The sequence below is a fragment of the Gobio gobio genome (assembly GCF_949357685.1).
Source record: "Gobio gobio genome assembly, chromosome: 2".
Classification (NCBI taxonomy): domain Eukaryota; kingdom Metazoa; phylum Chordata; class Actinopteri; order Cypriniformes; family Gobionidae; genus Gobio; species Gobio gobio.
Genome location: NC_137098.1, coordinates 31412293 through 31426448, shown reverse-complemented (window position 1 = coordinate 31426448; position 14156 = coordinate 31412293). Strand labels below are relative to the sequence as shown.

Genomic DNA, 14156 nt, shown 5'->3' with positions numbered 1-14156 from the left:
GACAGTGACAAGATTCATGTCCAGAACTTAAAGGGATAATTCACCCAAAAATGACAATTCTGTCATCATTTACTCACCCTCAAGTTGTCCAAAACCTGCATGAGTTTCTTTGTTCTGCTGAACACAAAAGAAGATATTTTGAAGAATGTTTGTTACAAAGCAGATAGAGCAACCACTGACTACCATAGTATTTTTTCCCCTACTATGGTAGTCAATGGTTGCTCTATCTGCTTGGTTACCAACATTTTTCTAAATATTTTCTTTTGTGTTCAGCAGAACAAAGAAACTCGTACAGGTTTGGGACAACTTGAGGGTGTGTAAATGATGACAGAATTTTCATTTTTGGGTGAACTATCAGTTTAAATACATTGAAAGTCTTTGGGATGTGCTGGAGGAGACTTTACAGAGTGCTGGACTCTTGCATTGTCAGATCTGGACCAAAAATTGATGCACCTCTTGATGGAAATAACATCACAGCATTTATTTTTATCAAGAGGTGCATTCATTTTTGGTCAAGATCATGTATTGACAATGCAAGAATCAAGCACTCTGTCAAGTCTCATCCAGCACATCCCAAAGACTTTCGATGAATTCAAGGTCTGGACTCCCAGATGCCAATTCATGTGTGAAAATGATTCTTCATGCTCCCTCCCAACCATTGTTTCACAATGTGAGCCTGATGAATCTTGACATTGTCATCCTGGAATATGGCCATGATGTCTTCCTGGTTGCTTAAAAAATGAAAAGCTACACACTCCATCAATTAGGGTTAGAAGAACTGTTGCCAAACATATAACATGCTAGAAACTAAATAATCACTGCAATAATGATCCAATCATTTACTTTTAAGCATTTGCCTATTTAAATCCAAACAGCAACTTTTTTTTTGGCCAGGCTGTGTATTAACATATTATTAATATATGTTAATATATTATTTATTTATGTGATCATTACTCCAGTCTTCAGTCTACATTCTACATTCATCATTCTAATATGCGAATTTGCTGCTCAAGAGAAGAGCATGTATTTGAACCAGACATTTATTTTTGTATCAATGTAAAACTTAGTCTGACAAGCCAGGGAACTCACCATTGACAGGGCTCAATCCGAGGGGCGGGACAAACGGTTGTCTTTCAAATTCCCTCTGCACGCAATTGGATAGCGCTACAACCAACCAGAGAGCAACGTGAAGTGGAGCTAGTTGGTGGATTAAACTTTTGCCGTATCCGGTCGGCAAAACTCTGAACACATCTTCCTTTCTTAAGAATGACTTCAGTGCCGTTCTTTGTTCTTTTCTCAAAGAAAAGCTTAACTCAAAGTCTTCCAGAGTCGCGGCCAAAGCCGATTCGAAAGACCGGCGTTCGCCAGCTTCTTTGTTTACGAGTAGCACACGGTAGCACGCGGAACTGCCGTGACGTGCCGACATTATGTTAAGCCCGCCCACCGACTCTATACACGCTGTGATTGGCCTGACCAAAGTTTGGTTTTTCCAGCTCTCAGGTCTACCGAAAGTTGCTAGACTATACTCACGGCAAATTATATTTGCTGCCGCTAGGGTGCGTCTAGATTTCAAGGCTATGTAAAACTGTCACTTTTGATCAATTTCTTTTCTTGCAGAATAAAAGTATTCATTTCTTTCATGATCTTTCTGACCCCAAACTTAAAAAGTAGTGTATAAGTGGTGAAACAGTAATATTTCTAAATAATGTCATTTTTACAGCTTCAGAAATATATATGTTGTTTCATTTTGGTCACACAGTGTTAAAATCATCCACCCGACTGTCAGAGTAGCGTTACTGTTTCAATAATTGGCCTAAGGGAAGTCATCTTTTACTTTGTTAATTGATACTTTGCCCTCCATAGAGAAACTTGACCAAAATGACTCAAGAGCACCATGAGCTGCAGGAGCGACTGAAGGAGGAGAAGAGTCAGAAAGAGCAGTTTAAAAACACCAAGAATGAGATTGAAGATGAGAGGAGGCTGCTGGACCGAACTGTGGACAAACTCCAACGGGAGGTGAGAGACTGGCGTTGTGCTTTTTTTATCATGTAAAGGTCTTAATAAACTTTGAAATAAGTTTTGGTCTTGTTTTCAGTACATGCTTTCTTTTGAATTCACTGAGGACATAACCTGAGCTGGTTATACAACTTTAGTGTGATTTGTGTCGCAGACACCTTGGCTGAAGCTGAAAAATTTCTGAGGAAATGACAAATTTAGTTTTCCTGTCCTACTGGTTGTTCAGTATTTCTCTCTGTCTGTCTAGATGAATGAGATAGTGGAGGCGTCTCAGAGCTCAACTCAGGAGCTGCAGGAGCAGATAGACATGTATAAGGAGAAGAACCGGAGGGAGATGGCAGAGCTGCAGAAACGGCTGAGAGAGGGAGGACTGGAGCTGGAGAAATCCTGTCTTACCGCCAAGACCCTTCAGGAGGAGGTGGGTGAGGGAGGATGGTTATATCAACAGTGTTCAGCAAAAACCACCAACCTCATGCCGAAGTCGAAAAAACAAAGCAGATCATTTCTGAATCCTGAAATGCACAAGTTCACAAACTTGGCTGGAATAAACCAGCTGGTCTGAGCCACACCTGCTTCATTAAGGCACATTCAGACAAAGAACGATAACTATAACCATAACTATATTAGTGTTCACAGTAATGGATGATTATTATAATTGTGCGCTGAAGTTATGTCGTCTGCTTCTTTAAAAGCTCAGCCAAAAGCAGCAACCGATTTTAAAGATTGTCAATGTTTTTAGCCTTTAATCAGCTGGAAAGATAATAGTTCTGAAAGTGATTTCAATGATATTGTTCCTCTGAGTCGTTCGTTAACGTTATGGTTTTGTTGTGGACTTCCCTGTTCTTATTGAATTGAAATGACTATTGAAACTTTTATAGTTGTCCTCAATCGTGAACTTTCTATACAACAGTACTGTTGTGGTGTTATTGTTAATAATATCAGGCAGTAATACCATTGGCCTTTGTCACTCAGTGGTTAGCATTTTCATTTACCTAGATTTTAAAGGAGGAAAGTGCTACAAAAACATGTAAAAATGTCCAAAACCGTGGTATTACCATGGTACATGTCCAAAAATGTCCTCTTATGCAGTTTATTTGATTTGGAATGCATATAGGAAAATGCCATTTTATTTGTAGGACTATCTGAGCTAAAAATTGAAAATGAAACACAGAGGAGCCTGTCAGTGTTTAAACCCTTATGCTCAGAGTTTATGGTCTATTTATCCAACAACACAAAAAATTGTGTAAATATGGGAAAAGTGTCTAGCCAAAGTGAAATTTCTTACAAAAAACACGTGTTTCTGAAGAAGCATAACCGTCAGCTAGAGTTATATTTCAATGTAAACTCCGTCAAATGCCTTGTTAAACTTAATTTGCATAACTTGTTATTCAGCTGATACCTCTGTCTCTCTGGAGATGAATATCCTCATATCAACTCTCTCAGTGTTAAACCTCTGGAATGTTCCTTGCCACCATTAATCATCAGCCGACATTCTTTTGGCAGATCATATTTTTGAATCACTTCAGTTCCTATTCGCAGTCCCTGTCTTTCAGTTTATATACTCAACAACCCCAAGTGGGACTGACCTTTGACCTCTGCTGTTATGCGCTTTAACCCTGTCAGCACTGTGGCATTTGAGGAATGTTATTGTTTGATATGAGAATCAGGCATTATAGGTCAGCCCTGTGAATGAGGTCCCGTGGAACAGTGAGGACTGGACCCATCCCCCCATTCTCATTAACACTTTATGAGCTGAGAACAAGTGTAAAATGGCCTGCTTTCAGCACTCACTGACTGACTGTAATTCTGTGCTACTGCCTGTGAAATATCACTTCATGAGCGGAGAAGGGAAGAGGGCGTCAGGAAGAAAGATACAAAGAAAAGCAAACAGTAGAGAGAAGAAAAGAAATGGAACAGTGAGACGTCCTCCTCTGCACAGCTGTGTGTGAAGGAAGAGAAGGATGCTGTGTTCCTGTGGGGAGTGTTGGGTCTGAGCGATGACCTCCCGACACCTCATCCTCCCAGAATTCCATCGTACACATGTTCTCCTCTCTGACACACTCTCCTCGTACAGATCATGACCTCACTCCTACAGCTGTTTCCTCTGGAGCGATACACCTCTGCTGCTAGCTTCTATAAAACCAAATCACACACATCAAAACGTGCTATATGCTTTTTACTAGCATTATTCACAGGATATTCTTTTATTCTACTTCCCTGAGTATTTGTTACTCAGTTTCTTGTTAAAATCACGTTAAATTCACTTCACATGCGTTTTAGCTCACTCTTGACAAAGGCAGCATCTTGTGGCCAAATATGTAACTGCAGCAACAGGACAGCAAAAAGTTGAACTTGTGTAAAAGAGTGATTCATTTCACACATGTAGCATAGCATGAATATCATGGTACAATTTAAATGGTAATGATGTTTACAGGGAGTGTGTGTGTGTGTGTGTGTGTGTGTGTGTGTGTGTGTGTGTGTGTGTGTGTGTGTGTGTGTGTGTGTGTGTGTGTGTGTGTGTGTGTGTGTGTGTGTGTGTGTGTGTGTGTGTGTGTGTGTGTGTGTGTGTGTGTGTGTGTGACCCTAGACCCTTGCACAGGAATTTTTGTGGCAGTAGCCAACAATACATTGTATGGGTCAAAACTATCGATTTTTCTTTTATGCCAAAATCATTAGGATATTAAATAAACATTATGTTCCATGAAGATATTTAGTAAATGTCCTACTGTAAAAATATAAAAAATGTATTATTATTAGTAATATGCATTGCTAAGGACTTCATTTGGACAACTTTAAAAGCGATTTTCTCAATATTAATTTTTTTTTGCACCCTCAGATTCCAGATTTTCAAATTGTTGTATCTCTGCCAAATATTCATATACAATGTTATATCATAACAAACCAAGCATCAATGGAAAGCTGATGTATAAATCTAAATACATTTAAAAAATTGACCCTTACGTTTTGTGGTCCAGGGTCATACATATAACCATGCTAATATAGAGCCATATCACACTTCTGCTCCTGTGAGATATATATATATATATATATATATATATAGAGCCATATCACACTTCTGCTCCTGTGAGATATATATATATATATATATATATATATATACTATAAATATATAAATTAAATATTATATATTATAAATCCTTCACCACTTAAGCATACATTCAAAAGTTTGGGGTCAGTAAGGTGGTTTTTTTTTTTAAAGAAATTGCCACTTTTATTCAGCAAGGGTTCATCAAATTGACCAAAAGTGACCGAAATCATTAGTAAATAATTATAAAATGTTACATTTATAATGTTTCTATTTCAAATAAATTCTGTTCTTTTGAAATTTCTATTCATCAAATAAATTTCATCAAATAAATGCAGATTTGATGAGCATAAGATAAAAAAAACCCATCTATCTATCTATCATTATAAATCCCTCACCACTTATGTATTTGTTTATTGACTATTTAATTATGCTTTCAGATAATAAGTGTGTAATACTGTCTGATCTGTCTATCACATTTTATTTTATATACTTTACCAAATTGAAATCCACTACAGAATTCTGCATATTTTCTCCCTACATCAGTTCTGAAAACGTTTTGTTCTGTTCTGTTCACAGCTGTCCGAGACTAGAATATGAATGTGTTTGTGTGTTTCAGCTGGCTCGTGTGCAGGAGGATCTACGCCAGTGTCAGAAAGACCGAGATGAAGCGCAGCAGAGAGTGCAGGACCTGGAGCGGAGGGTTTTTGAACTAGAGCTCGAGACGGAGAACAAAGCCCACTCGATCGACAAAACCAGACAAGTCAAACTCTTGGAGGTGCAGCACTAATAGAGACATGCATTCTTTTTACTGTCATCAACTTCTTATTGAACCGTTGTCTATGTTGTGATGTAAGTTTGTTATAATATACAAGGTATTTTAATCTATCAATAGGACCGTCTGTCTGCGATTGAGGTTGAGCTGGAGGAGGAGAGACAGAGTGGAGACTTGCTGATGGAGAGAATAGACAGAGGAAGAGAACAGGTGAGATCCTTTTATACACACTCACATTTGGCGTTAATATTTTACAATAATAAATAGTGAAATGATTACAATTATGAAATAACACAAATGGAAATATGGGAATTATGCAGTGACCAAAACTATCGTATATTTTAGAATCTTTAAGTCTAGATTACTGCTTTTATCCCATATGTCTCTCTCTTTATGAGGTCCATCCTGGGTTCACATAAATTCTAGACACTTGTTGATTACTTTTTCCTCACTATCTCATTCATTTAAATGGTAATATAATAAAATCTAATAATATCTATCTATCTATCTATCTATCTATCTATCTATCTATCTATCTATCTATCTATCTATCTATCTATCTATCTATCTATCTATCTATCTATCTATCTGTCTGTGATTGGCTTATTTAATTATGCTTTCAGATAACAGTAAGAGTGTTATACTGTAGTACTGTTATACTGTAATACTGTCTAAATCAACTAAAGAAATGCATGAATACAATTCATGTCTGTGCCGCTCATAATGTAGATTGAAGTATTTTCAAGAGCTCCTTTTCCATGAGTACTTTGTTACAAGCCCACACACACACACACACACACACTGTTCAATCCTGGTAAAATACAAGTGAGGGAATTAAACTTGAATGCTTGATCCACTGTTGGGTTCTTCTTTTTAAAAGTTGCACTCAAGATTCAGAGTTAATTCACACCAGAGTGAGAGAAAGATGGAGTGGGAGTGCATTGTAAAAGAAGCTTGCGTAATCGTTCTCTTTGGCAGCCTGCCTCTTGGTGAAAGAGTGCCTGTCTGAATTTCAGGCATCAATTAAGAGCTCTCTCTAAAGCTCCACTTTGGCCAAAATATGCAAGCGGCCAGGCATCTCAAGTCGGCCAGTGGCAAAGCTCACTCTGAAAGCATTTTGCCGAAACATCCAGAATTGCCCGAGCAGAGGTTTAAAGCAAGGGGCCGAAGAGAATTCTCCCTTCCTGACCATTAAGGCCAATATAGGGAACGTTTTAAAATTTGAGGCAACAATGATACATGTTTCCTGAGAAGCAAGGTCTGTTCCACAATATACTGTTGCTTGATTGCTTTTTATGGAAGCAAGACAGACTTTTATGTGTGCTTGGAAAAGTTTAATATCAGGATCATGCATCATTTGGTCGGACCCATGACTTCTTGAACTTGGACCTTTTAAAACTTTCTTCTCAAGTAGCCGGAATTTGTCCCCTTGCTTATTGTTTCCAAAAGCTAATCTGGTGCGTTGGTCCGATTGCACCTGTCGCACTACATTTCGACCCCTTAAAAAGCGACAAATCTAGATCAGGGCTGAAGATGTGATTAATAGATTATGAAGGAGAGGAGCGTGTGAGCTTTTTTTAATTGTCTGGAAATAGAGAATCGAGGCAAACATAATGACACAATAGTGTTACGCTAAGGCAGAGGTGAGTTTCTGTGGAAACAGTAGAGGGCTCTGTGGAGACGGGGTGGGTTACAGAAGTGGGGGGTGGTGTCAGGACGGGCACACCTGCGTCCATGGCAGCAGGTGCATGAGCGGCTGTCTAAATGAGAGTAATCTCCCGCTCTTTGCTCACATGCTCTCTGGCTCTCTCCCTCTCTCTCTGTCTGTATCGCTCTCGCTCGCTTTCGTGCTTTGATTAGTTTCAGTGTGTTTTCTGCTCTGCTGACGCAGCGCCCTGCAGGGTAGAGCGGCACACGCGGCCCATCCCTCATCCCTGAGCCCCGCTGTCACACGCTAATTGGCATAAAATATCATCCGCTCTTAGAGCCTGGCAGCAGACAAAAAGAGCCATCTTCTCTCCATCCATCGATCGATTTCTTTTTCTCCTTTTCAATTTTTCTCCCTTCTTCCATATCTGTCTTCACTGTCTTAAGGCAAGTTCTCTCTATCTTTTTTAACATCCTTTGTGGATTTTATGCTTTGGAAGACTGGGGTCCATGAGAAATATTGTCTGTTTCAGGCAGCTGCTTTGTAAATGAATTATAGAATTATAGAAAAATGTGAACATTCAAGTTGGGTAATGAAAAAAAAAAAAGAGTAAACAGATGTACATGATGGATAATACATGTTATTACTCCGTGTATTATCCATCAACATCAATGATGTTTTGACATTCCAATTTTTGAGAAAATAATTGGTTTCCACAAAAAAATGTTAAGCAGCACAACTGTTTTCAACATTGATAATAATAAATATTTCGGTAACACTTTTAAATAAGGTTCATTAGTTAACTGCATTAGTTAACATGAACTAATAATGAACTGCACTTATAAAGCATTTATTCATCTTTGTTAATGTTAATTTCAACATTTACTAATGCATTATTAAAATATTGTTAACATTAGTTAATGCACTGTGAACTAACATGAACAAACCATGAACAGCTGTATTTTTATTAACTAACGTTAACAAAGATGAACTAATGCTGAACAGAGGTGTTGTCCATGGTTAGTTAATGTTAACTAATGCGTTAACTAATTGTAAAGTGTTACCAATATTTCTTGAGCAGCAAATCTGCTTATTAGAATGATACTGAAGGATCATGTGACTGAAGAAGGGAGTAAAGTTCCATTCACACCAAGAACAATAACTACAAATATATTCGCATCCACACCAGTGCACAATATCGTTCTTTTTTTTGTCTTCTGACACTTTAAGGATGGATTCTGATTGGCTGTCAATGTTTTTATTGTTTATCAAAAATCGTTCTGAAAGTCATTTCAACAATATAATTTCTCTGTGCCGTTAACGTTATAGTTGTGGTGTGGACTAGTATTTTATCATTATAGTTATCGCCCATGGTGTGATTCCTTGACATCACAAGAATAAATATATATTTTTTAATATATTCAGATAGAAATGTTATTTTTAATTTAAATTGTAATATTACGCAATATTACTATTTTTACTGTATTTTGATCAAATACAGTCCTTGTCCTTTGATAAATGGAGTCCTGGTGAACATAAGATGCTTCTTTCAAAAATATAAAAAAATCATAATGACCATAAACTTTTGAACAATAGAGTATCACCAAATGATTTTTTTGGGATTGAAAGTTTAAAAACTTTTATAAATTATCATGATAATATAAATCGTATGGTCTTCCAAGACTCCTTATTCCAAATGTGTGAAGCAAAATGTAAAGAACAGATAATAATGTAAAGATGGAGAAATCTTCACAAAATGGCTTGTTTTTGGTTGGGGAGGAGGTTGTTATTATTGGTGTATTGCGTTAGGGAGGTTTGCCATTAATGTTTGTGTCGCTGTGCTTGTGTGACAGTTGGAGCAGATGAGGAATGAGCTGATGCAGGAGAGAGCTAGCAGACAGGATGTGGAGTGTGACAAGATCTCCCTGGAGAGACAGGTAAAAAACGAACCCGCCTGTCTCTGATCGATGCCTTAAACCAACTGTCATTTGCTCCTATAGCTCTTAACCTCTGCAACTAGCAAAACAGTCACCTTCTTTACATATAATTATACATTCCTTTTTCCTGTCTGTGTCAAGAATAAGGATCTGAAGAGCAGGATTGCTCATCTGGAGGGATCTAACAAGCCTAGTAAAGAGGGATTGGTGGCCCAGCTGGAGAACCGAATCCAAGAATTGGAAGAAAGACTGGAAGGAGAGGAGAGGTAAACCAGACATCTAATGCAATTAGTGTGTGCTAGACATCACATCATTTGGATTTTTAAAAAAAAGTCTGGTATTAAGTAAAGAAATGTAACTTCGTTAAATATTTAATAGGGAACGAGCTAACCTGCAGCTGGTGAATCGTCGGCTAGAGCGTAAAGTGAAGGAGATGATGATGCAAGTAGATGAAGAGCATCATTCACTGCAGGATCAGAAAGATCAGGTCAGCTAACATCCCTCCACTGAGGGGAAAATATATAAAAAAAAGAACTTTCTTTTTTGCACATTTTATGAAAGCAATTTTTTTTAAACAAATTTTTAAAATAATATTCGATGGGTCTTTTTAGGTATGTTGCAACACTGTGCAACAATGTTGAATCTGTAGTCAATATTGTACTTGTCTGATGGGGTGTGTATGTGTGTAGTTGAACCTGCGTCTGAAGGCTCTAAAGAGGCAGATGGATGAGGCGGAGGAGGAGATCGACCGCCTGGAACACAACAAGAAGAAACTGCAGAGAGACCTGGAGGAGCAGCAGGAGGCCAACGAACAACTCCAGAGTCAGCTCAAAGCACTGCGCAGTGAGATGAGGTAACGATTCAACCCTTACTGAGATAAATACAGTTCTGCTGATCTGGGTTCAACTCTGAGCACCAGGATGTCAGTTAAAGCAATTCATTCCCACTGATGGAATGGCATCTCACAGTATGTGCAGTTGAAATCAAGCTATATACTCTGGCTACGTTCACACTGTCGGTTTATGGGATTGACAACCGCATTTACTTAGAAGTGTGAGTCTCAATGTCCGGTTCACACAGCAACTTACAGTAGCATCTTCAGTGTGCAACGGGAGTCAAGTCTGTATTCTCTCTCTAGTAACCATACAATACACACAAATTCTGAACCTTATGGCTTTCGATACATATCTCACTTTAAGTTACGTACTGAAACCACACGTGAAAACACACAGTTGACACATGTTTGTGCTCTCGCACTGTATGGCGTAACAGACAACTGGTTGTCCAGTCTGGTTCCTTTCATACAGCGCATTTCCCAAGAATGTGGTTGTTGTGAGTCCTGAAAATTTCCGGCCGTTAGTTCAGTTATAGAATGCGGTTGTCACTCCCGTAAATAACTCAACTGGGTGTATTAACTGTATTAAGTACAGGACTGACAACTGTATTCTGCTGCTGTGTGAACATGGCCGATGTGTAATACAATGTGTAATAGAACATTTGAAGGATTAAAATGTCATTAACATTGGACTAAAGCATTTACATGACATTTTATTCTTTTAGCCTGACTGAAATCAAATTCACATTTAGTGAGATTTTATTTATAATATTACTGACTAAAACTTTTGCGCAAATTTATACAATGGACAGGCTTGTTTAAAGAGGGCCTATTAAGCCCTTTTTCAAAGTCTTGATGTTGTTTCTGGGGTCTACTAGAATAGGTTTTCATGTTTTATTTTCCCAAAAAATAACAAAAACTATATTTTTACACATATTTTACATTACTGCTGCACCTCTCTTCCCAGTCTGTCAGTAACACTGTTTTGATCCTGTCTCTATGAAGCCCCTCCTTGTGAAAAATGCAAAGTGCACTGATTGTTCACTGGACTTGTCTGTTGTCCTATCATACACCCGGCACAATACGATGCCAGACACGACGCAAATGTGTTTTGCTAGTTTCAGCCAGGCGCAGTTATCATTTTCATGTCCAGCGCAAGGTTGTTTAAATAGCAAATGCACTCATCTGTTCGCCCATGGGCGTGCTGGTCTGAAAACGAGGTGTGTTCAGGCGCATTGTTGGCGCGTTGCTATTTTGAGGCAACTGAAAAAAGAAAAAAAAAACCTGGTCTAAAGTCAATGGCGCAGTATTTTTTGTGTTATTTAAAGGGTGTGTTAGTAATATTCGCCTATAGGCGGATGCACAACGCGCATACACTCTGCTTATTTCACACACAGGGATGTGCAGCAGCACACAAACTTTTTTAAGTATTAAAAGATTCTTCTCTGGAGAAGTGTTCAGTCTTTCCACTCGCAAATTCCGCCATGTAAATAACGAATCTGCCATGATGCAAGCGCAACTGGCTTTTAAAGGGAATGGGAGATGAGACTCATGCCCCTGCCGCGCAGACCGTTTTTTTCAGTCGTTAACCTAGCAAAAGTGGATTCGGACACGCCCCAAGTGCACCTGTGCCATGCGTTTCAGACCATGTGCTCAGATCATTAAAATAGGGCCCTTTGAGCGTGTTTCAGAATGTCACCCCTTACCATAACCTCGAGTTTCAACACATTACTAGCGCAACTCAACCAGGCCTTGCCCGTTTTTTGCAAATGCCTTGTGCGGTAATTACTTTGCACATAGAATTACAATGTGTACGTTCCTGGAAAAAAACTCAAGACTACAATTGATGCCTTTCAGGGAGTTCAGAAACAATGCTTACTGATTTGGAGTGGACTTTGTGCTTTGTAACTTTGCAGGCCATGTTCATGCTCAAACAGCAACATTACAAGCTAAAGAAAGTTGGAAATGTAAAAAAGCATAGTAGGACCCCTTTTAATATAGAAAATTATACTCACATCCTTTTAGTCTGACTAAAAATGCCCATTTTTGTTAACCCACAAGGCGCAAGAACAACTCCGCACCAGTCCTGAACGCCGCCGATGATGATGATGACGACGATGATGATATCAGCACTGATGGCGAGACCTACTTCAGCTCTTCTTCTGGCTATAAGCGCTCCAGCAGTCAGGATGCCTTCATCTCCAATTTCTCTCGGTGAAAAGAAACTACTACTGGACACTGAGAAGGAAATATATATTTGTGCTCTGTTATAAACTCTTTGCCACAATTTCATGTAACCATGAGCCCAATCCCAATGCCTTTTCCCCATGATTATATATTTTTGCTAGATTTCTGTATAAGTAATCTTTAATGTGTTCAACCTTATTGGAAACTGTATAGCACTGTATACCTGCGTTAAATACAATGTTTCTCAATCGTGTTTTCTTTTTTACTGTTAAACTTCTGTTAAAATCTTAATTCCGCAGTTCCACTAAATACAGCCTTTAAATGATGCAAAAATGCCATTTGATATTTAACTATCCGGAATGTGAAGGACTTACAGATCTTTTTCAAAAAAAATCCTACAATACACAGTAAGGGAAGTATGTTTGAGGGAATTTTTATACATAAAAACAGTTACAGCCAACAGTTGTTGTTTTTTTACTTTATGAACAAACCGATGTTATTTTTCTATTCATATGAAGCTGCTTTCATTTCTGTACATTTTCGATTCATTTTCAAAAAAACATTCAGACATAAGCGCCTTGAAAATGTGCAGAGGTGCCCTGTTGCAACTGTCTGTACCAATCTGTACATGTGAAATGTTACATTGTTCTGACACATTTATGTTTCCAGGAGTTTTCATGTACAAAACAGTGTTATGGAACAAATCATATGAGCCTGTTGTATTATAGAAAACATTTAGAACTGGTTTCACTAAACCTTTATGCCACTCATGGGATGCTGCCATGTACCTGCTCAAATGTGAAAGCATCTGTGTGCCTGTTGTTTCACAGGTGGAAGAGAAGAGATGTCCTTCCTTATGCAAGCATTGTATATTACTGTTCTGACAATCACCCTTTGGAGAACACTGTGATGATTTGCACTGTATGTTGAAGTGAACTCTTTGTGTGTCTGGTGCTTAAATGTTGTTTAATGGAACAAAAAGCGCAATTATTAGTCATTAGTGCATCTTTTTTGTAAGGTTCAAAAATGAATCCTGCCTCTACCTCTTTGTAAACATCTACATTTAAAAAAATAAACATCAAAAAAGAAATAAACTCCACAGTTAATCCCATGATGCTCTGTTTGTTTGCCAATCCTTGCTTTTCTTTTTTTCCATTTGTGTACAGGGTGTATAGTTGAAAATATAATGAAAGTTAGTCACCATCAATACACATTAATGTGCATAAAATCAGTTTCTGGTATTTTGTGATTCCTCTAGTCCTCTAGATTTTACAATCAACAATCTTAATGTGTAAACGCTAAAAAAATAAAGATGTGCAACATATTTTTTTTTAAAGTTTTGATTTCTTTATTACAGCAGCAGTACCAGAGGATTGGAAGGCCTTGAAATATTGAGAAAGGGGGAGTCTTGGTGTCAAAAAGAAGTCTACATCTTGGTCTTATTGTGCCTTTAGCCAGAGAACCCAAAGTTCCTCTAGAAGAGCAGAGAAAAAGAGAAATGCCTCCCCCGATGTTGAGAGAGGACTGTATGTGCGATGTCTTTACAGCTGAGCACCGGAGAGGCCATGCCTGAGCCCCTCAACAAATCATCTAGGCTATTGTCTGTAGGTCTGATCTGTATTGTTGCAGCACAAAACAAACTAACCTCCTGATGTGAGAGGAGCATCTTAGTCTGTTGAGCAGAGATTCTTGGCAAAACCAAGACTCGTCAG

The 14156-nt window shown here is 38.3% G+C and overlaps 1 protein-coding gene across 1 annotated transcript in view; it reads left to right on the top strand.

The window, feature by feature from the left end:
• The window catches only part of cgnl1 (cingulin-like 1), a 30677-nt gene extending 17669 nt beyond the window's left edge, over positions 1 to 13008 (top strand). Inside the window, exons 11-19 of the mRNA XM_079837587.1 lie at positions 1864 to 2016; positions 2264 to 2434; positions 5682 to 5840; positions 5958 to 6047; positions 9339 to 9422; positions 9564 to 9688; positions 9801 to 9909; positions 10112 to 10275; positions 12319 to 13008. Coding sequence (XP_079693713.1) covers positions 1864 to 2016; positions 2264 to 2434; positions 5682 to 5840; positions 5958 to 6047; positions 9339 to 9422; positions 9564 to 9688; positions 9801 to 9909; positions 10112 to 10275; positions 12319 to 12475 — 1212 coding nt within the window. The 3' untranslated portion in view covers positions 12476 to 13008. The remainder of the gene's footprint in view (positions 1 to 1863; positions 2017 to 2263; positions 2435 to 5681; positions 5841 to 5957; positions 6048 to 9338; positions 9423 to 9563; positions 9689 to 9800; positions 9910 to 10111; positions 10276 to 12318) is intronic.
• The last annotated feature ends 1148 nt before the right edge of the window (positions 13009 to 14156 follow it).